This window comes from Pleurodeles waltl, chromosome 7 (genome assembly GCF_031143425.1).
Source record: "Pleurodeles waltl isolate 20211129_DDA chromosome 7, aPleWal1.hap1.20221129, whole genome shotgun sequence".
NCBI lineage: Eukaryota > Metazoa > Chordata > Amphibia > Caudata > Salamandridae > Pleurodeles > Pleurodeles waltl.
Window position 1 is genome coordinate 174,368,293 of NC_090446.1, and position 17,716 is coordinate 174,386,008.

At 45.6% G+C, this 17,716-nt stretch overlaps 1 protein-coding gene across 6 annotated transcripts in view; it reads left to right on the forward strand.

Annotated features, from left to right (window-relative positions):
- The window catches only part of ELMO2 (engulfment and cell motility 2), a 334,163-nt gene that overhangs the window by 309,455 nt on the left and 6,992 nt on the right, over positions 1–17,716 (forward strand). For all 6 annotated transcript variants that reach the window (XM_069243482.1, XM_069243485.1, XM_069243483.1 and 3 more), the window contains 2 exons: positions 6,311–6,393; positions 7,399–7,476. In XM_069243482.1, the coding sequence (XP_069099583.1) occupies positions 6,311–6,393; positions 7,399–7,476 (161 nt within the window). The remainder of the gene's footprint in view (positions 1–6,310; positions 6,394–7,398; positions 7,477–17,716) is intronic.

The following is a 17,716-nucleotide window of genomic DNA, read 5'->3' on the forward strand; positions in this document are numbered from 1 at the left end:
AGCAGAGCGCAGGACCTCACACAGGCTGCGCGGACGGGACACCACTCTCTACACAGCGAAAGCACCGCTCAAATAGTACGGCTTTGCCGCTCTTGTTGAGCGACATATCTCTCCCTGGGGCTCTCTTGGAGCGGCAGAGCACACGGCAATCCACCAGGCGGCCGGGGGATGCCTGGGTGAAGGATAACTGGGTGGCTGGGAGCGGAGCCGCAGATTATGCTGCCGCTCTGGTCGCCATCTTGGACACACCCTCGAAAGACGTATGCCATGGGTGCACTTTTGTGACTTTCTTTAAGAACTGGGTTCCTAATTAGGTCCGGCATTAACAAAGTCATTTTGTTCTTATGAAACTTCTATTTCTCTCTCTATTGACTGGCGTTACTGTGACTGATCGCATTCTGCTCTTCCACAAGGAGCATATTGGTGCACAAAGTAGTTTTGTTCAGTGCCAGGAACTACTGTGGCAGTCAGTGGCGTAACGAAACTGGAGGGGGCACCCGCTCCAGACTCACTGCTGAGGGAGCCCCCTGAAGGGAGGGCTACGGGGCCTTTGTTACACCACTAGTGGCATTGTATGCTTTTTTAAACCAAAAACTTGTATTTTTGCTAGTGTTTGTTTCAGTGGTGAGGGCCTGGCAGCTCCCACAACAATAAAGTGTTACAAAAGCTGTGTCAAAACAAGACATGCGTTGACAAGACCAAGAGACTCACAAAACATGTTGGATTGGTTGGCTTTGCCAGTGCTTGTTTATTTTTATGCTTTCCATAATCTTGCTGAAAATGATTACACTGATTTTTCCAGTAGGATTATTTTTTTGAAATACTAGCATGCATCAACACATTTTACTAAATGACGCTTCAAAGAAATAGCATGTAAAATGTCATTGTAGCAAAGCGTTTTTTCATACTTGCATTTTTTTTCTGAACATTTTATTTTGAAAGCGAAGAATCATCACTCTTAACTTACAGGCTTCTGCAAACATTTGCATCTAATCAAGGAGCATCTGGGAGCATTATACTCAGCCTCATATTGTTAAACATTTTAAACGTGTATACACTTTTTTTTTTTTTTTTTTTTTTTTTTTACTGGAACCTGTGTCAGTAGTGCAGTGTGTCCTTAAAACATTTATTTGCAGTGCCCACGCTAATAATGAAGGCTTTTCATTAATGAACCATAGATACAAGTTCGGACACCATTAACAAATGGACACACATTACCTCCACTGCAGACAGTTCCCTTATTTGTAAACTGGCAGCTAAAGGGTTTGTGCTGCAGGGGGCTGGGCCTACTTGTCCCAAGGAAAAATAAACATGACAACTTGTTGCCCTTCGGGCGATAGGAATTCCACATCCCTGTTGAACAGTAATTTAGTTTATTTTATTTCATGCCTTAGTTAATTAAAATCTACATGCATAACAACGTAAAAGACAACAGTAAAGGAAGAAACGTTTTTTAATTAATATATCTGATTCTAGGATTAAAATGCTTCAGACCAAGGGGGATAAAAGCTTCAACAATGTAGCATGCAGTGAAAGTGTGCATGGTGTGTTTTGAGCAGACAGTCTTAACAAGGTAAAGTGTGTAATACTTTTTTAGACAAGCAAACGTGAGCTAACAACAATGCGTTCATGATAAACGGCACCACGAATCCTAAGGAGCTAGTAATGTCTCTGGAGTCAAGTTTAATCCCCTGCGACTGTTTAACTTGTTAATTGTTAGCACAAATAGGCTTATCAGTTAGCTAAAACCAGTAGTCGACATAAAGCAATCTTAAAACCAATGTTTAAAAGCTAAAGTGGCACCCTGCCCAAGCTCACAGCTTGAAGAGGAAAGTGCAGTGCGTAATGAATGGGTGTTTCATGTAAAGCTTACCTTCGCTGAGTATGCAGAGGCCAACTGTGTGTGACCTAGGCAGGGAGTACGTTTTTGCAAGATCCTTCACCTTCCCTAGGCTGCTGAGAAACAATTACTGATACCTAGGGTTTCTTCTAAACTGTAGGAGAAAGACAAAATGGGTTGGACCCACAGAGAGGTCTCTTTTTTTTGTGTGTACATTGACCGGACAATAGAGCAGCAACTCTTTGTGCAATTCTCTGGTGCTAAGAATGGAAGGGGAATCCAGTCCAGAATAGACCTTATCCACATGGATTCTTGTTTGTATAAAATGTGCTATGCTTTGGAAAAGAAGCCTCTTTAGGGTTGTTGAGCTCATTCTGCCAGAGTTAAGGCACCTCTAAGGCCTCAGCCAAGGGTGTTCAAGTGCTAGACATCTGTGTAGAAAGCTGGCTATCTATGCAGTGTACCGAATGTTGGGGACGTTTATTGGCTTTGAGGGCTTAGATTAATAACCCTAAATGCTCTCTTTTGTTGTAGTGTGGGAGCAGTTTAGGCTTATCAGAGGGTAGTGCTAAGTATTTGTTGAACACACAGATTCAATAAATGAGACTCACAAGAAGAGACTCAAGGCACATTTTAGAAAATTGCATTGATTGTTGTATTATCTTAGACACCAAAATCTTCAGAATTAGGTAAGTGCTGTTTGAGTTACCAGTTTTTATATTGAGGCAAAAATGTCACACAAATGAGCTTTTATACAGCACTGCTTTCCTATAGGGAAAGAAACATGTTCTGCATACAAGTATTCGCAAACGTATTCCAGGTTCCCCCTTTAGGATTTAAGGTGCTAGCGGGACATGGTTAAATGTGCCACTAGCAGTTCAGGTTTACCTGCCATGCAGTATCTGGGAGCAGAGTGCTGGACAGGTCGGGAGCTTTGCACACTGCACCGTTGGCGAAGAAGTGAAGGCCACCTCGAAACAGACTGCGGAGGTGGACTTGGGGCCAAGTCTAAGAGCTTCCAACTGCTGCTCAGTTCATGAGAGTCCTCTGAGCAAGGGGCACAGTTGATATCTGTGGAACTGGGCGGAAAGCTCTGTTGCAGAGGGTTTTGGTTGGCTGTTCCTGTGCTTTGAAGGTGTCACAGTTCTGGGTCAGACCTGCAGAGGGGGAAGAAAAATAACCAGCAGGGCCACTCTCACAGTCAGCCTTGTCAGTTCTGTTGTTCCTCTGGAAACAGGTCAGTTTTGGCAGCAGTGGTGTCTGGACTAGACACACAACATGCCTTGGTTGCGACAAATAATCTGGTGCCCCAGGTATTGGTGCTGTGAGGTTCCTGAAGGGGGCAGCGTCTTGAGGCTTGATTGAAACATCATGGCTGGTCTCCTGGTCACACAAAAGCCTTTTACTGAGGAGTTACTTTCTGAGTGGGCCCGCTGGCCAGCAAAACATACATCACCGGGCAAGTGCAGTTGATGCCTGCAGATGCAGGGAAGTGGCTGCTGCACTCTAAGGGTAATGCTGGCTGGTTGGCACAGTGCTGGCAGCCCTTCGAGGCTTTTTTAGGATGCATGTCTGCTAGTTGAGTCAAGTTCTTGTTGGTTGTTAAGACTGGAGCACGCAGGCAGGGTTTGTCCACAACTGGCCCCCACAGTTCTTGCGCTGGTAGGCTTTCAGTGTCCTTCTTCTTTAGTCAGTTGAATCTGCTTTCCTGGTGTCAGGGAACCACCTAAATGCTGAATTTAGGGAGTGAATAGGGTAGTAACCAATAGGCTACTTACCACTGGGGTGAGTACACCCGGTGGAGAGTGGGTATAACCCTGTCCCAGAGTTTCTAGTTGTGCCAACAAACAAGATGGTGGAACCCTTCTTTCGTGGAGCATATCAGGCTGCCCACCCCAAGGGTGTGCCCAGCCTGGAGGTGCAACAAGCCTACTGCACTGCTAATTTCCCACCTGTCATGGTACATAATGGGCCTCTGGCTGGTGGTGGCATTCCCCAGGTAAGAGGGATGCTAGGGTCGCATATCAGGGGGTGGTTTAGAGTTTGAAGCCTCCAGCCCAGTTCTGCTGATTTAGTAGCCACCCTTCTGGAGGAGGTGATAACACACTTCTCTGGAACTGGCATTGTTTCTGGCCTCTGAGAGCGTGGTGGTCTCTCACCTCCGAGGGGTCCGAAACTAGTCGGTGGTGGCAGGCTGGTCAGTACCAAACACCATAGTTTTCATTGAAGCCATTATGTAGCTGGGTAACTTGTAATGACCAGTGCCCGTACATACCTTAAGATGGCCTCCCTATTCACTTGCAATATCTAGTAATAGAACTAGACAGCATAGGGGCATATCTGCTCATGCAAATAGGCCCCTCATATAAATGCACCTTGCTTAGGGGCTCTTAATACATGCAGTGTACTTGGGCATCAGATGTATGCAATGTTGGCCTATCTCTCTCATAGGTTAACCTGGGGGCTGCCTTTAAACATGATTAAAGCGTAGATTCCCTTTTGGAGCCGATAGACATGTAGAGTTTGGGATCTCTGAACTCACAATTTAAAAATATATCTTTTAGTAAAGTTGGTTTTAAAATTGTGTGTTTGAAAATGCCACTTTTAGAAAGTGGCCATTTTCTTGCTTAAACCATTCTATGACTCTGCCTGTTTGTGGATTCCCAGTCTGTGTTAGTTTGACAGTTGGGCTGTTTGCACCTCTCTCTAGACAGTGACACAAAAGGGGACTGGGGTGCAGCCTGCATACCCTGATGAGCCATCTGTGCTAGGAGGGAGGGGAGGAGTGGTCACTCACACCTGAAAGGGCTGTGCCGGCCCTCACACAATGCAGGGCCTTGTCTAAGGCCTTGCCTGGGCAAGGCAGGATTTCACAAACAAGTGAGACTTTCCTTCGAAGTAAGCCTACTTCAAAGGCCAAAATGGGTATAAGAAGAGCACCCAAAACCACAGACTTTAGACACTTCTTGGGGTAGACACTCTACCTCACAGACACTGCTTGGAGAAGAGAACCTGAACCAGAACCTGCATCCTGCCAAGAAGAGCTGCCTGGCTGCCCACAGGACTCACCTGACTGCTTTCTGTGAAGGACTGCTGCCTTGCTGTTGCCCTGCTGCCTTGCTTCTCTCTGGCTGTGGTGAGAAGTGCTCTCCAAGGGCTTAGATAGAACTTGCCTCCTGTTCCCTGAAGTCTCAGGACCAAAAAGACTTAATCTCTGCAAGGACTCCTTGTGTGGCGAAAATCGTCGCACAGCCTGCCAGAAACGACGCACAGCCTGCACTGCGGTGAAAAATTCCAGAGGAATTGACGCAGCGCCTGCTGTACGGTAGAAATTTCCATGCAACGCCCACTGGATTGACGCAGCCACTGTAACTTCGTCCTGTCAGTGCCAGAAATCCACGCATCGTCCCTGCAACACGAAAACGATCCATGACCAAATGCTGGAAATTGATGCACAGCCGTCCCTGCTTGAAAACTAAACGCATCGCCGTGTGCAGCCTGATAAATCAACACACACACCCTTTGTTTCCACGCATCTCGTTCTTTACGGTGATTTTGAACGCAAATGAGGTACTTTGTGCTTGAAAGAGACAATAAAAGACTAAAGACACTTTATATCACCTTTACAGTGATATCTCAACCCAAACTTGTTGCGCTTTAATCGTTTTGACCTGCATCTGATCAGATAAATATTATATATATTTTTCTACACACTGTGTGGTGTATTTTTCTGGTGCTACACTGTGTTATCGCATGATTTATTGCACAGATACTTTACACATTGCCTTCTAAGTTAAGCCTGACTGCTCAGTGCCAAGCTACCAGAGGGTGGGCACAGGATAATTTGGGTTGTGTGTGTGACTTACCCTGGCTAGAGTCCTTGCTTGGACAGGGGGTAACCTGACTCCCAACCAAAGACCCCATTTCTAACACCTACAGTCTGCCAGGAGACTACATTGGTTTCCATCCACACTGTGACTAGGGATTACTGCCTTGACTCTCTGGTCTGCTGGTCTACCTGAAGACTACTCACTGGCTTTCCCTCCTCCATGTACCGAGAAGTGGTGTTTGTAAGGTTCACTGTTAGATTTTGAACACTGTCACAGGTCACTTCTGTTCTGTGTCTAAAGGCATGGAGTGCTTGTTTTAAATTGATGTTGGAGTGCAGGGTTGGCACCTATATATGGCACTGAGCCATCACTTCCAGAGATGGAATGAATCCAGTGGTGCCTCCTATCATGGGAGCAATTGCTAGAAAGTGTTTACTGATCCATTCTTTGGGTGGGTGGGATGGGGTTGTGGGAACTAAAAAGGTCAGGGATCATTAGCTTTATAGCCTTGATGCGATTAAAAACGTATTCTTTTGCTTCTAGTTTAGTACACTATCGGGTAGTGCAGTTCTGCAAGCACATCATCTGCATACCTTCCTAATTTGTAACATTCATATACCTTTGTCTTCTTTTCCCTCAGTTCCAGTGGCAGACATCAAGTCAGTGGTGACTGGAAAGGACTGTCCTCACATGAGGGAGAAGAGTGCATTGAAACAGAATAAGGTATCCTGATATAATTTATCTCTGAAATCTGGCTATTGTGTTTTGTCTTAAGAAGTCTAACGCTCTCCATCTGTTGCGACTCAAAGTTTAGAGCGCCCCCCTGGTACCACATCATTGCCTTGCAGACAATTGTGCAATGTCACAGCCCCCAGCCATAATGGTACCATCCCTAGGTCACTGCTTCCTAGGACAGACGGGCCAACTTTCCTGTTTTCTGTGCAATGAATGCCTTATGCTGATGATGTTCTCCCCTGAGGATTGTCTGTTGTCACTACACACACACTTGACTTTAATCCACTCAAAAAATTGCCCATTACCGTCATGTCCAGTGTTGTAATTATTCTCCATTTAAAATAACATGTTGAAAGCACCACCAAAACGGTTAGCACAACATACTGTCATTACCAACTGCAGGCTAGTGCAGCTTGCAGTTGGTGCAATTTCCTGATCTAAGATTACCATCCCAGGTGTTGGCTCACACTTCTTTGATGCTTCTGAACCTGGTGAACCTACACCTGAATGTCCTTGATCACTATCCTGTTGTCAGTGCTCCATTTGCCAGGTTTTTTGTCTGAGGATAAGATGCCCAGTCATTGGTTTCCATTGAGAGTTGACAGCCTCCTCTGCTTTGTTCCCAGATCACTACTGATGCCTCTAGTCTGGTTCATGTGTTCTGTGTTGTCCGTCTCCCACAGAATGGTACTGGCGTCTCTTATTTAGAATGAGTGTTCTCTTTGTTGGAGCACCTTTAATAGTTGTAACTCACCTTATGAGTTCACCTTTCTACCAACAACTATCTATCGTTCTCCTATCAACTTTCTATCCTATGTGAGCAGGCTTGATTCCTATTTTCTCTGGTGTTGTAGAGCAGCAATATTTGTATATGAAGTAGTAAACATTCTCTTCCTTTTGCTTGAACGTAGTTGTGCGATGGAAGGTTGGTGTAGTTTTTCTTTCTCCTATTCTGAGACACCTGTGCTGATCCCTTATTTTTCCCCACACCAGGAAGTTTTGGAATTGGCTTTTTCAATTCTGTATGACCCAGATGAGACTCTGAACTTTATTGCACCAAACAAATATGAGGTAAGCAAGACACATTCTTCTAGATTGTAAAGAGCTGGGGTGGTACATGATATTGGGTTTAAGGCGAGTGAGAAGAGTGTTTAGAAAGCAAGACTGTAGACGGCCATGGAAAATATGTTTTTTTTAAATTTTTAACAAGTGAGTATAAGTAAGTTTGGATAATGCAGAAGCAGTGGGTGTATGGGTTTGTGTTACAAGCTCAAGAGATTGGGGTACACCATCTTCTCTGCGGCAGAAAGAAGCTGATGTAACAAAGAAACTTCTTTGGACTCTGTGGTATGAGGTTGCAGGGTGGTGAGAAATTAAGAAAAAGTCTAAACATTTTTTGTCTAAGTGGTGCATACGAAGATGCTGTTTTCCATTGTACAAAAAGTGTAAGGATGTTGTCACATCTGCTTCTACTACATCAAACACCACTTTGATCACACCAAAACATGTCCCATGAGCACAGTATCCACAATAGCACATCAGAAGACCATTTGTATCTCACAGAATGCCACTTTCATTTGAACTGGTCTGCACATGATGCCACATTCACCACTGCTATCCTTCCCCAATATTAGCTTTTAATTTTGCAACTACTTCTGTCATTCATCAGCAGTATGTGCAGTTAATTCACCAAGCACCATAGTAGCCGAGCCCCAGTATGTATGGTTAACTCAGCAATATCTGCTATGTTGAGCGTTTCTGGTGTCCTATCACAATATGTTGGGTTAATTCAGTAAGCAACTCTGTCTTCTAACCATATCTGCACCTAATGCAGCATGCATCTCTTTAATCCAACCCCTGTATCTGCATCTGACTCGTCAAAACCACTGCATCATGTCCACAATCGGTGCATCTAATACACTACAGGGTCTCATGAATCACTGAGATAGAAGTCCAGCCCCGCATTTGATTTGAACGGGTATTGTAAAATATAATGTTCATGGCATGTGTAGCTGCAGATACACGTGCTGTGCATACCCCTGCCACCTAGTGTTGGGCTCAGACGTGTGCAAATTGGTTTTCTTCCAAGAAGTCTTTTGAGTTGCAAGACATAGTGGCTCCACCTGTTGCTGGGAATGCGCATGGGTATTGGCTCCATTGTTGGATGTTTTTTTCTCCCCCATCAGGTTTAGAATGTTCTTGCAAGCTTCAGCTTGACGCTGCGTGATGTTCTCGCTGGGCTGCTTTGATTTGTCTTACTCATTGGACAAATTAACAATGTATCTCTGCGTCTCTTCCAAGCGATGCATAGCGTTTTGCTTCAGTTCAGTGGTCAAACAACTTTGACGCCCTGTACGGGCCTGGCCCCTCTGGGGCTCCATCGATTCCTTGACACCAGAGAATGTACCCGTGATGGACAGAACTGTATTCCGCTACTGACTGAAGTGTTAAGCGAAGTATCTGAGAACAGACCTCCATCAGATGTGTGACCTCTGTCTTTTCCTAGACCACCAGGAGTCCTCCTGTTTGTTTGTGCCTCACCTTCCAGAACAAGAAAACCCTCCGCTACTGTTGGTATTGTTGCAACACCTCAACTTTGATGGCACACAATGAGCAGATAATATTCCAGACCTTTTTGGAGAACAGGTCACCAGCTGCAGCCATATGCCTCCGGCACAGAGGCTCAAGTGTTGTCAATTGATAAAAGTTCTGCCTCTGACATCAAAGCAGATGAGCCTCCACCTGGGCGGCCCCAAACTGCAAAACTGGCCACAGTGAGAACCAATATACTTCCACCCTTCGACACCACTCGGAAGCCGAGCATCTCCCTCAAAGGGGTCAAGTCTCAAGCTTGCAAACCAGTCATGAGGCCTCTAGTTTGCCTCTCCTGCAAGGCTGTGGTTGGCACCAAACTGCTGAGTCGTATCTTATGAACCGTCATCTCTCGGCATTGAAGCCCACCTCCACACAACACCCTCCGGCTTGGACTGGGTCTGTGGCTCAGCCTCGATGACAGCTGTGTAGTCTGCCTCTGAGTCCAAACCTTCAAAGACGAAATCGGGATCAGTGCAGGAAGGCCAGCGGACATACTCAGCTGAAAGAAAACCAGCGTCCAGGTCAGCATCCTCTACCGCTTCCGAGGCTCAAGATCAGCAAATCCTCCAGTGCCTTCAAGAGGAGCTCGATGCCAGACAACAGCACTTTCTCATTTATCCTAAACGTGGATGAAATCTGGCTGAGCTAGCTTTTTAGCAAAGGGCTCTGTTCCTTCAAAGAGGAAACTGACTTTTGAAGAGGCCCTGAATCCACCCTTGGAGCCGGCACCCAAGAAACCACTTTGCCATGACAAAGGCACCTCTCAGTTACCTCCTTTGCCACACTTACCTCCTCCTCCTTGCCCTTCTCCCCTCTCATCCTTTGCCTTTTTCTCCACCACCTCCAGGCATATCCTCCACACTATTACCAGTGTATCCCTTGCCAAAGTCACCCCTAGGTTCCCCTCATTCAGGGGTTGAAGGTGATAGTCCAAGGTTTCCATATGACCTATATGATACACCTTATGACTTACAACCCCATGATGACCTGTGACATGATTATGATGTAGAACCCATGTGTGATACTGATCTGGACCTCTATCAGGCCAAACCCTCCCACCAAGACAACATTACTGCATACCTTGTGGCCTTGCAAAGGGCAACTGGTGGAGAAGCACAAACAACCTGAGGAGGATGACCTCCTCAGGGAGATGCTCCCTACCACCTAGAGGTCCATGCAATATTTACCAATGCTCAAACCAGCCTCTGACATCTTTAAAGAGCTGGTCAAGTCATCTCACCTCGGGGTGGACAATCAGTATAAAGCTTCTCCTTCCAGCCCTCCCTACATTAAGGGCTATCGCCACCTGAGTCCCTCATTGTGCACACTGCCCAGAAACGTGCAAATTCCCAGGGTATAAGGGGCACCCACCTCCTGACCAGAAGAGTAAGAATATAGATGCCACAAGGAAACGTATCGCGGCCCAGTCTGGCACACATTGCTGTATCGCCAAATCTGTGGCTTACTCTCCCGGTACTGTCAGTCCCACTGGGATGAGTTGGAGCAGTTGCTGCAACACCTCCTGGACCAGTATAAACTGAGGGTCCAGGAATTACTAGATGAGGGGAAGGTTATATCCAGCAGAAACATTTGATGTGCTCTAAATGCAGCAGACACTGCTGTTAGTGGGGTAAATACCATTATCCTCCTCTGCAGACATGGCTGGCTGTGTGTTTCTGGTTTTAAGACAGAGGTATAGCAGCATCTGGTCAACTTTCTCTTCAGTGGCGAGCATCTGTTTGACCCACAAGTTGTCAAGATGCTGGATACTGAAACAGCTAAAGCCATGGGTGCCATATAGACCCTTTCTATGTCTCCTCCCGGTGCACGCTGTTGTGGACAGGGCTAAAACCACTACCCGAGGAATCCACTTCGCCAGGCAACAGCAGCAGCAAACACCCTCTCAGGGTTATTATGGGGAGGATATAAACATAACAGCAGAGGAAACAGTGATTCCTATACTTCTCCACCCCAGCTCCTTCCATGTAACACTTATCGAGGGAAGAATGGACAGAGATCACCTTGGACCGTGGGTTATTGACATCATTGCAGTGGGGTACTGTTTAGAACTCGTGCAAACACAACCAGCATCACCATCTCCTCCACCCCCCATCCCCACCCCCAGCAAAGGGGCCATAGAACCTGTGCTGCTGCAAGGCCGCGTCAAAGGGTTATAGTCCCTATACTTCTCATTCCCAAGAAGAACAAGTCACTAAGGCCTATCCTCGACATCAGGCCCCCTCAACAAGTACGTCCTGTCAGAACATTTCCACAAGGTAACAATCCAGGATAACATTCATCTACTACAGCAGGGTGACCTCATGACCTCCTGAACCTGAAGAATGCCTACTTACATCCCCATCCTCTCTGCTCATTGCTGGTTTCTGTGGTGAATAGTCAGCATTATCAGATAAAAGTGCTCTCCTTTGGAGTGATCACAGTTCCCAGGGTATTTTCAAAGTGTCTCAGTCGTAGCCACTCTCCTCAAAAGGAATAGCATCCACCTCTTCCCTTATCTAGACAATTGGATGATCAAGAGAGCAACGGAACAGCAATGCCTAGTGTATACCCTGGTCACCATACATTTCTTGCACAGCCTACCATCAATGCCACCAAATTGCATCTGCAGCCCCTGTGAGGTGGAACCTGCAGCCACACAACACTTACACAGGCAAAACAGACCCCAGCTCTGCATTCCAAGTGTGGGTTCCTTTATTTCAGCCACCATTAACAGGTAATGGTCAGAAAGGTCATGGGCCTCCTAGGCATGATGGTTTCTGGCATTGCTGCCACATGCCAGGTTACACATGCGTTCCTTTACTTCTGTGGCTTTCTTGGGTAATATTCCTACAGCTAAATTAAACATTATTTTGTGGATGTCTTAGCTCGACAACAAGCTAGAGTTGGCCAAGCTGTCCTGTGCACGCTTTTTCAATCTCCTGCAACATCCTGTGGCTAGCTACCGCCTAAGGGGAGGACTGCTTTACTGTCTATGCATGGTATATGTGTCTACATCTACATATGCCATGAATGGAAAGTGTTAGTTACCCTGTAAGTATTATATGTTTGTGGCATGTCCTTTTGTAGATTCATAGACACCCACCCTCCTCCCCAGAAGCTGTTTAATGTTGCAGATAATATCCTTTCATCATTGATCTTCTTTTGCATAGCCATCCTTTCTGTACCTCCGTGTTCCATCCACATCTCACCCTTCATGCGGAAAAAACAATTCAACAGTGGAGGTGATGCCCATACGCACTACCAGCGATAGGTCCCTATACCGTGTGACTCGAAAGTCTTCTTCATAAAAAAATAAAAAACACAACTTGCGCACATCCTAGCCAACACTAAATGGCAGGAGCATGCACAGAATGTGAATCTACAGCACTACATGCTACAAACAGATAATTACAGGCTAAAGTAACATTTTCAATGGCATGTGTGTCTGTAGATATACATGATCAGCATACTCCTGCAATTTAGTGTTGAGTCCAGAGTGGTGCAAGTTGTTTTTCTTTGAAGAAGTCTTTTGAGTCACAAGATTTAGTGACTCCTTTCCTCTGTGATATTGCGCATGGACATAGACTCATTTGTGAGATTGTTTTCCCTCCGCCGTGTGGTTCGGACGTGTGCGCCTCTGCCCCCTTTCTGACTCAGTTTGGTTCTCTCTCTCTTCTGTTCCGATGGTATTGGCTTAGATTGCCCATTTTTATTCCTGGGCTCCCTATATTTTTCATTGGTTTGAGCTTTGACCGATTGCCCTTCGGAGCATTATCACCTGTGTGTGGCTCCGGCATTGACAGAAATGGTTCCCTGAAGAAACATAAATCATTTTGTTTCTGTATCCAGTGCCGCACTAAGTTCCTACAAACTAACAAACACCTTGTGTGCAACCTTTACCGATCTCCAGACTACCATGAGGTCAACTTTGATGCTTGCAAGTGCTAGCGCGCCTGGTCCTTAGTAAACTTACAAGGGGACGCGTATAGGTCGATGAACCTTTTGGATCGCATGGAGTATCCTAGTTAACTGGTAGACCAATGAACCATTAATAACCATTATAATCAATGTCGAAAATTTATGAAAACTCTATCTAATAAGAAATACCATAACTCTCAACTTGGTTAATCGTTTTTATTCCCTATTAGTTACAATTCTAATCAAAACCTTTATTCGACTTTATTGTTAATCAAGCTTTATTAATCATCACAAAACAAATGTTCACCAAAGAAAAATCTCGAGCAATCAAAGTAAAACATAAGCCAGCATACCTTTAACATTTATGGAGTAATTCAGCAATGCAATTTTAGTCAGTCACTTGTCACCGTCAGTCACCCTTGTCAGCCTACCTAACCCAGATTAGCATCAGCATGTGGGTCTTCATGCGAAAATAATTTAGACAAAAACATTAATTTGGAAAAATCTATCTAACGGAGAAAAACGTTAAAAACAGCACAATTGGTACCTAGAAGAAAAAGCACTCATTAGTCAGTCACCTTGTTATAGCTACCTATCCCAGATGGATCAGCAATGAGTCAGTCTTCGTCTCCAGGTCATCAGTCATTAGCAAAGTATCAGGCTCACAGAGAGTAACCCCAATTATCAGCACTTCGGACAGCGTCTCCTGACGTCATCAACTTTCGCCTCTCTGCTCTAAATTTCCTTCCCTTGTCATAACTTTTTATTAGGGTCTCTCAGTCCATCCCACTAATTGCTAATTGGTCAACCTTATCAGAAGTTATGACTGTAACCTATAGTGTTTGTTTACCACATGTACACGTCTGTTCAGGCTTCAAGTTCCATTAGTTTGATTGGTTCTTCTGTCGATGAGAACATCATCCGGCTCTTCAGGTAACAAAATTGTTGCTCACAGTCTTTTAATCAGTGCTTCCATTGTTCAAGTCCTGGGAAAGTACGTTTAGCCTACACACTCACATAATTGTATAAATTTTTCCTCATCATCTCCTGTGCACTGGTACATTTGCAGAGTTTTCTAGCAGAGCTCTCTGAACTCTGTACAGTTCAAGGTCCTTTTCTCCAGTTCCAGTCCTCAGCAGCTTTGTCGCGTCTCCACGTTAAAGCAGGCAAGGCCCAGCAAAGACCAGGCCTCCAGTATGGCTAAGTTAAGAACACGAATCAACATAAAACATAGGTTATACATTCAAATATGACATATTAATACGTTTTTAATATATATATTCATTATTTAGCATCTTGTTAATACACATGATGACCACTCCCCATGGGCACATTTTACCCATACGCGTTTTTCTACAAATATTAGTTTCTTTATCGTGTTTTCTCATTAGTATTCATACGCAAATCATTAGAAATTTCTCATATTAGCATATCATCTCTAACACAAGTCTTAAAGGTCCAAGAAGACCCTTCGGGACCGGATGGCTCAGTGACTTTAGATGGCAAAAAAGCTTCAGATGACACCCCGAATCTCTTCAGGGAAGAACATGCGTAGGAGGAGCCAGCAGCCCAGGCGGAAGCACCTTCTCTATGGAGGACAGCTCTGACTCCAATGTGGAGTTCAGTATTGAGAGCCAAGAACTATCTTCTGCCCAGCGCGTGAGTACTGTGGCCCCTGCTCTTCTGTTGAAGTCTTCCAAGAAGGCCCCACTCTCAGCTCGGAGGTTGACGGTCCACCACTGCCTCCTGGCCATGACTGTTTTGACCGGCCCGCCTTCAGGCTTGATGCCAAAAATTGTCACAAAGACTAAAGCCTCAGCTTCATCCTCGACCACCTTGGACCAAGAAATCATTTTGGTTTCTATCTGAACCTCTGGACTTCTTCAGCCTCGGCACCAACAAAGATCCAAAAGCATAAGCTTTCAGTGCCGAAATCCTCAGAGCCGAGGGACTCAGGCCAGCCTTTCACTAGTATGAGCCGATCCTTGAAAAGATGGACACTAGACAGCACAAAATTTACATTCAAGAAGGAACTTGCTGTATCATCGCAACTCCTTCCTCTCCTGCACTTGCAACGAGGAAATTAACATTTGGGAAAGCCTAGGACATTGCTATCCCTCCAAGGAAGACCAGGGACAAGGCCACCAGCCTTCTTCTCCACCACCTTCTCCATTTCCTCCTCCTGCACCACCACCTTTATCAGCACCACCCCCTTCCACTCCCCACTCTTCACCACAATCCCTGTGCAGGGTACACGCATCAAGGGTCTCCACATTCTTACACTTGGGGGTTAGGGGACCCACCAGAAGATGTTGATCCATGAAATGCTTATGGTCCAGATCCCATCACTTCCAGTGACCCAGATCTTTAACCTGCTTGCCTCTTCCCCCCGGAGGATGCCACCTCATACTAACAGGTGATATCCAGGGCGGAGGTGTTCTATAGTGTCCAGCTCCCTAAAGAACCCAGAGAGCAGGACTTTTTGTTTGACGCCCTCTCTCCCCAACGCACGGGGTCACTCATTACCTCCCCATGCTCCTTGGCATGCTGAGACATGCAGGGAGCATATTTAAAGAACCAGTCCACTCTAAAGTAAGCACCCCTCGGGTAGATAAAAAGTGTAAGGATGCCCCTTTGAATCCTCTCTTTAATAGAGCACAACTAGCACCTGACTCCATTGTTGCCACAAACCCCTCGTAAGTGGGCTAACAGTCAAGCAACTGGGGAGCCTCCTTCCCAGAAAAGGAGGGTAAATGTATAGATGGTGCAGAAAAGAGGGTAGCAGCACAGGCCTCAAATCACTGGCACATTACCAATTCGCAGGCCCTTTTGTCCCGCTATGAGTGAGCATATTGGCATGAGATGGTGGATTTGCTGCAATATTTGCCTGAAGAACAGTGCAAAAGGGGACAGCAAATTGTCTTTGAAGGCTAAATTAGTACTAACAATTCTGTATGGTGTGCCCTAAATATAGCAGACACTGGAGCCAGGGGTATCAACACCAGCATCCTCTTAAGAAGGCATGCTTGACTTTGGTGTTCTGGTTTCAAACCAGAGGTCCAACAGGCAGTCTTAAACATGCCCTTTGATAAGGAGCACCTATTTGGACCACAAGTGGATACCACATTTGACAAAATAAAGACACCGACAAGGCCACTGGTGCCTTAAAGAGCCCCACAAAGAGGCTCCTTTCAGTGCCCATGGTATAGAGGAAAATACAAATCCTCCTCCACAGATGCATCTACGTCCCAACTCGAGCAGCCTTAATCCTCTAACAGCAGAGGCTTCTTCAGTGGTTCATATAGAGAGACTAACAACAAAGACAGAGGGAAGAGTTCCACACGTGGATCCACTTCCACTACAAAGCAGTGACTATGCATTTTCCCCCCGACCATTCAACACCTGACTGGGACACTATTACCTTGGACCAATGGGTTCTTGCCGTTATCCAACATGGATGTTGTCTGGACCTCATTACCACACACCTCAACATCCCCCTCGCACCTACAGATTATCACAGGCACACCTGTCACTTTTCAAGCAAGAGGTCCAAGCCCGTCTCCTCAAAGGGGCCTTAGAACCCATTCCCCGCAACACCAAAGGTCAGGAGTATACTCTCTCTCTACTTCCTGATTCCCAAAAATGAGGGGTCTTTCAAACCAATCCTGGATCTCCGACCTCTAAACAAATCCATCCTATCAGAACACTTCCATATAGTTACCCTTCAAGATGTCATTCCACTTCTACAACAAGGCAATTTGTGACCGCTCCAGATCGAAAGGACACCTACTTTCACATACCCTTACAACCCCGCACACCGAGGATACCTAAGATTTGTCGTTCCAGGCAAACCTTATCAATTCATATTTCTTCTGTTCGGGGTGACTTCTGCCCTTTGAGTATTCACAAAAGGCTTAGCAGTGGTTACAGCGCACCTGTGAAGGCAAACTGTCTACCTGTTTCCTTACCTGGATGATTGGCTCATCAAAGCCAGTACACTTCACCAGTGGCAACAACATTTTCAGTTGACAGTGGATCTCCTTAACTAATTAGGGTTTACTCTTAACATCCCCAAATTTCATCTCCAACCTCTACAACTTCAAGCTTACTAGGGAGCAGTATTGAACACACAGTTAGGGTTAGCATACCCCCCATTTTCAGACACTTCTGCCTCAGTTCCAGGAAAACAATCCTCTAGTAAGGAACATCATGCATCTGTTAGGGATGATGGCTTCTTACATTGCGATAGTTACTCAGGCAAGACTACACATGTCCCCTACAGCAGTGCATGTCTCGCCAAAGGTCTCAATTACAGGGTGACCTGGAAGATCTAGTGTTGTTAGACCTCCACACTCCTCGTTCTCTGCAATTGTGGAATGCCAACAACCTGTTGAAGGGACGGCCTTTTCTAGACTCTGTTCCTCACATCACACTAACCACAGATGCGCCGCAGACAATTTGGGGTGCTCACCTCCAAGACCTGGCAGTTCAGTCTTTGGAATGCAAAACACCAGTCGCTACGTATCAACACTTGGAACTTCAGGCAGTATTCTTAGCACTGAAAGCTTTCCTTCCTCACCTGTCTCACAAAAGGTTGTCCTAGACCGGATGGACAATACGACAGCCATATATTACTTACAAAAACAAGGGTGAGACAAGAAATTGTTTGCTATCTGCTCGATTTGCAGAAAGCAAATCTTGCTTGCACTTTCATAGGCTTGCATCTCGCAACAATATCTGCATATCTCCAGAATAGACAAAATAACTTGCTAATCAGAATTCCAGTAAGTGAAGCTTT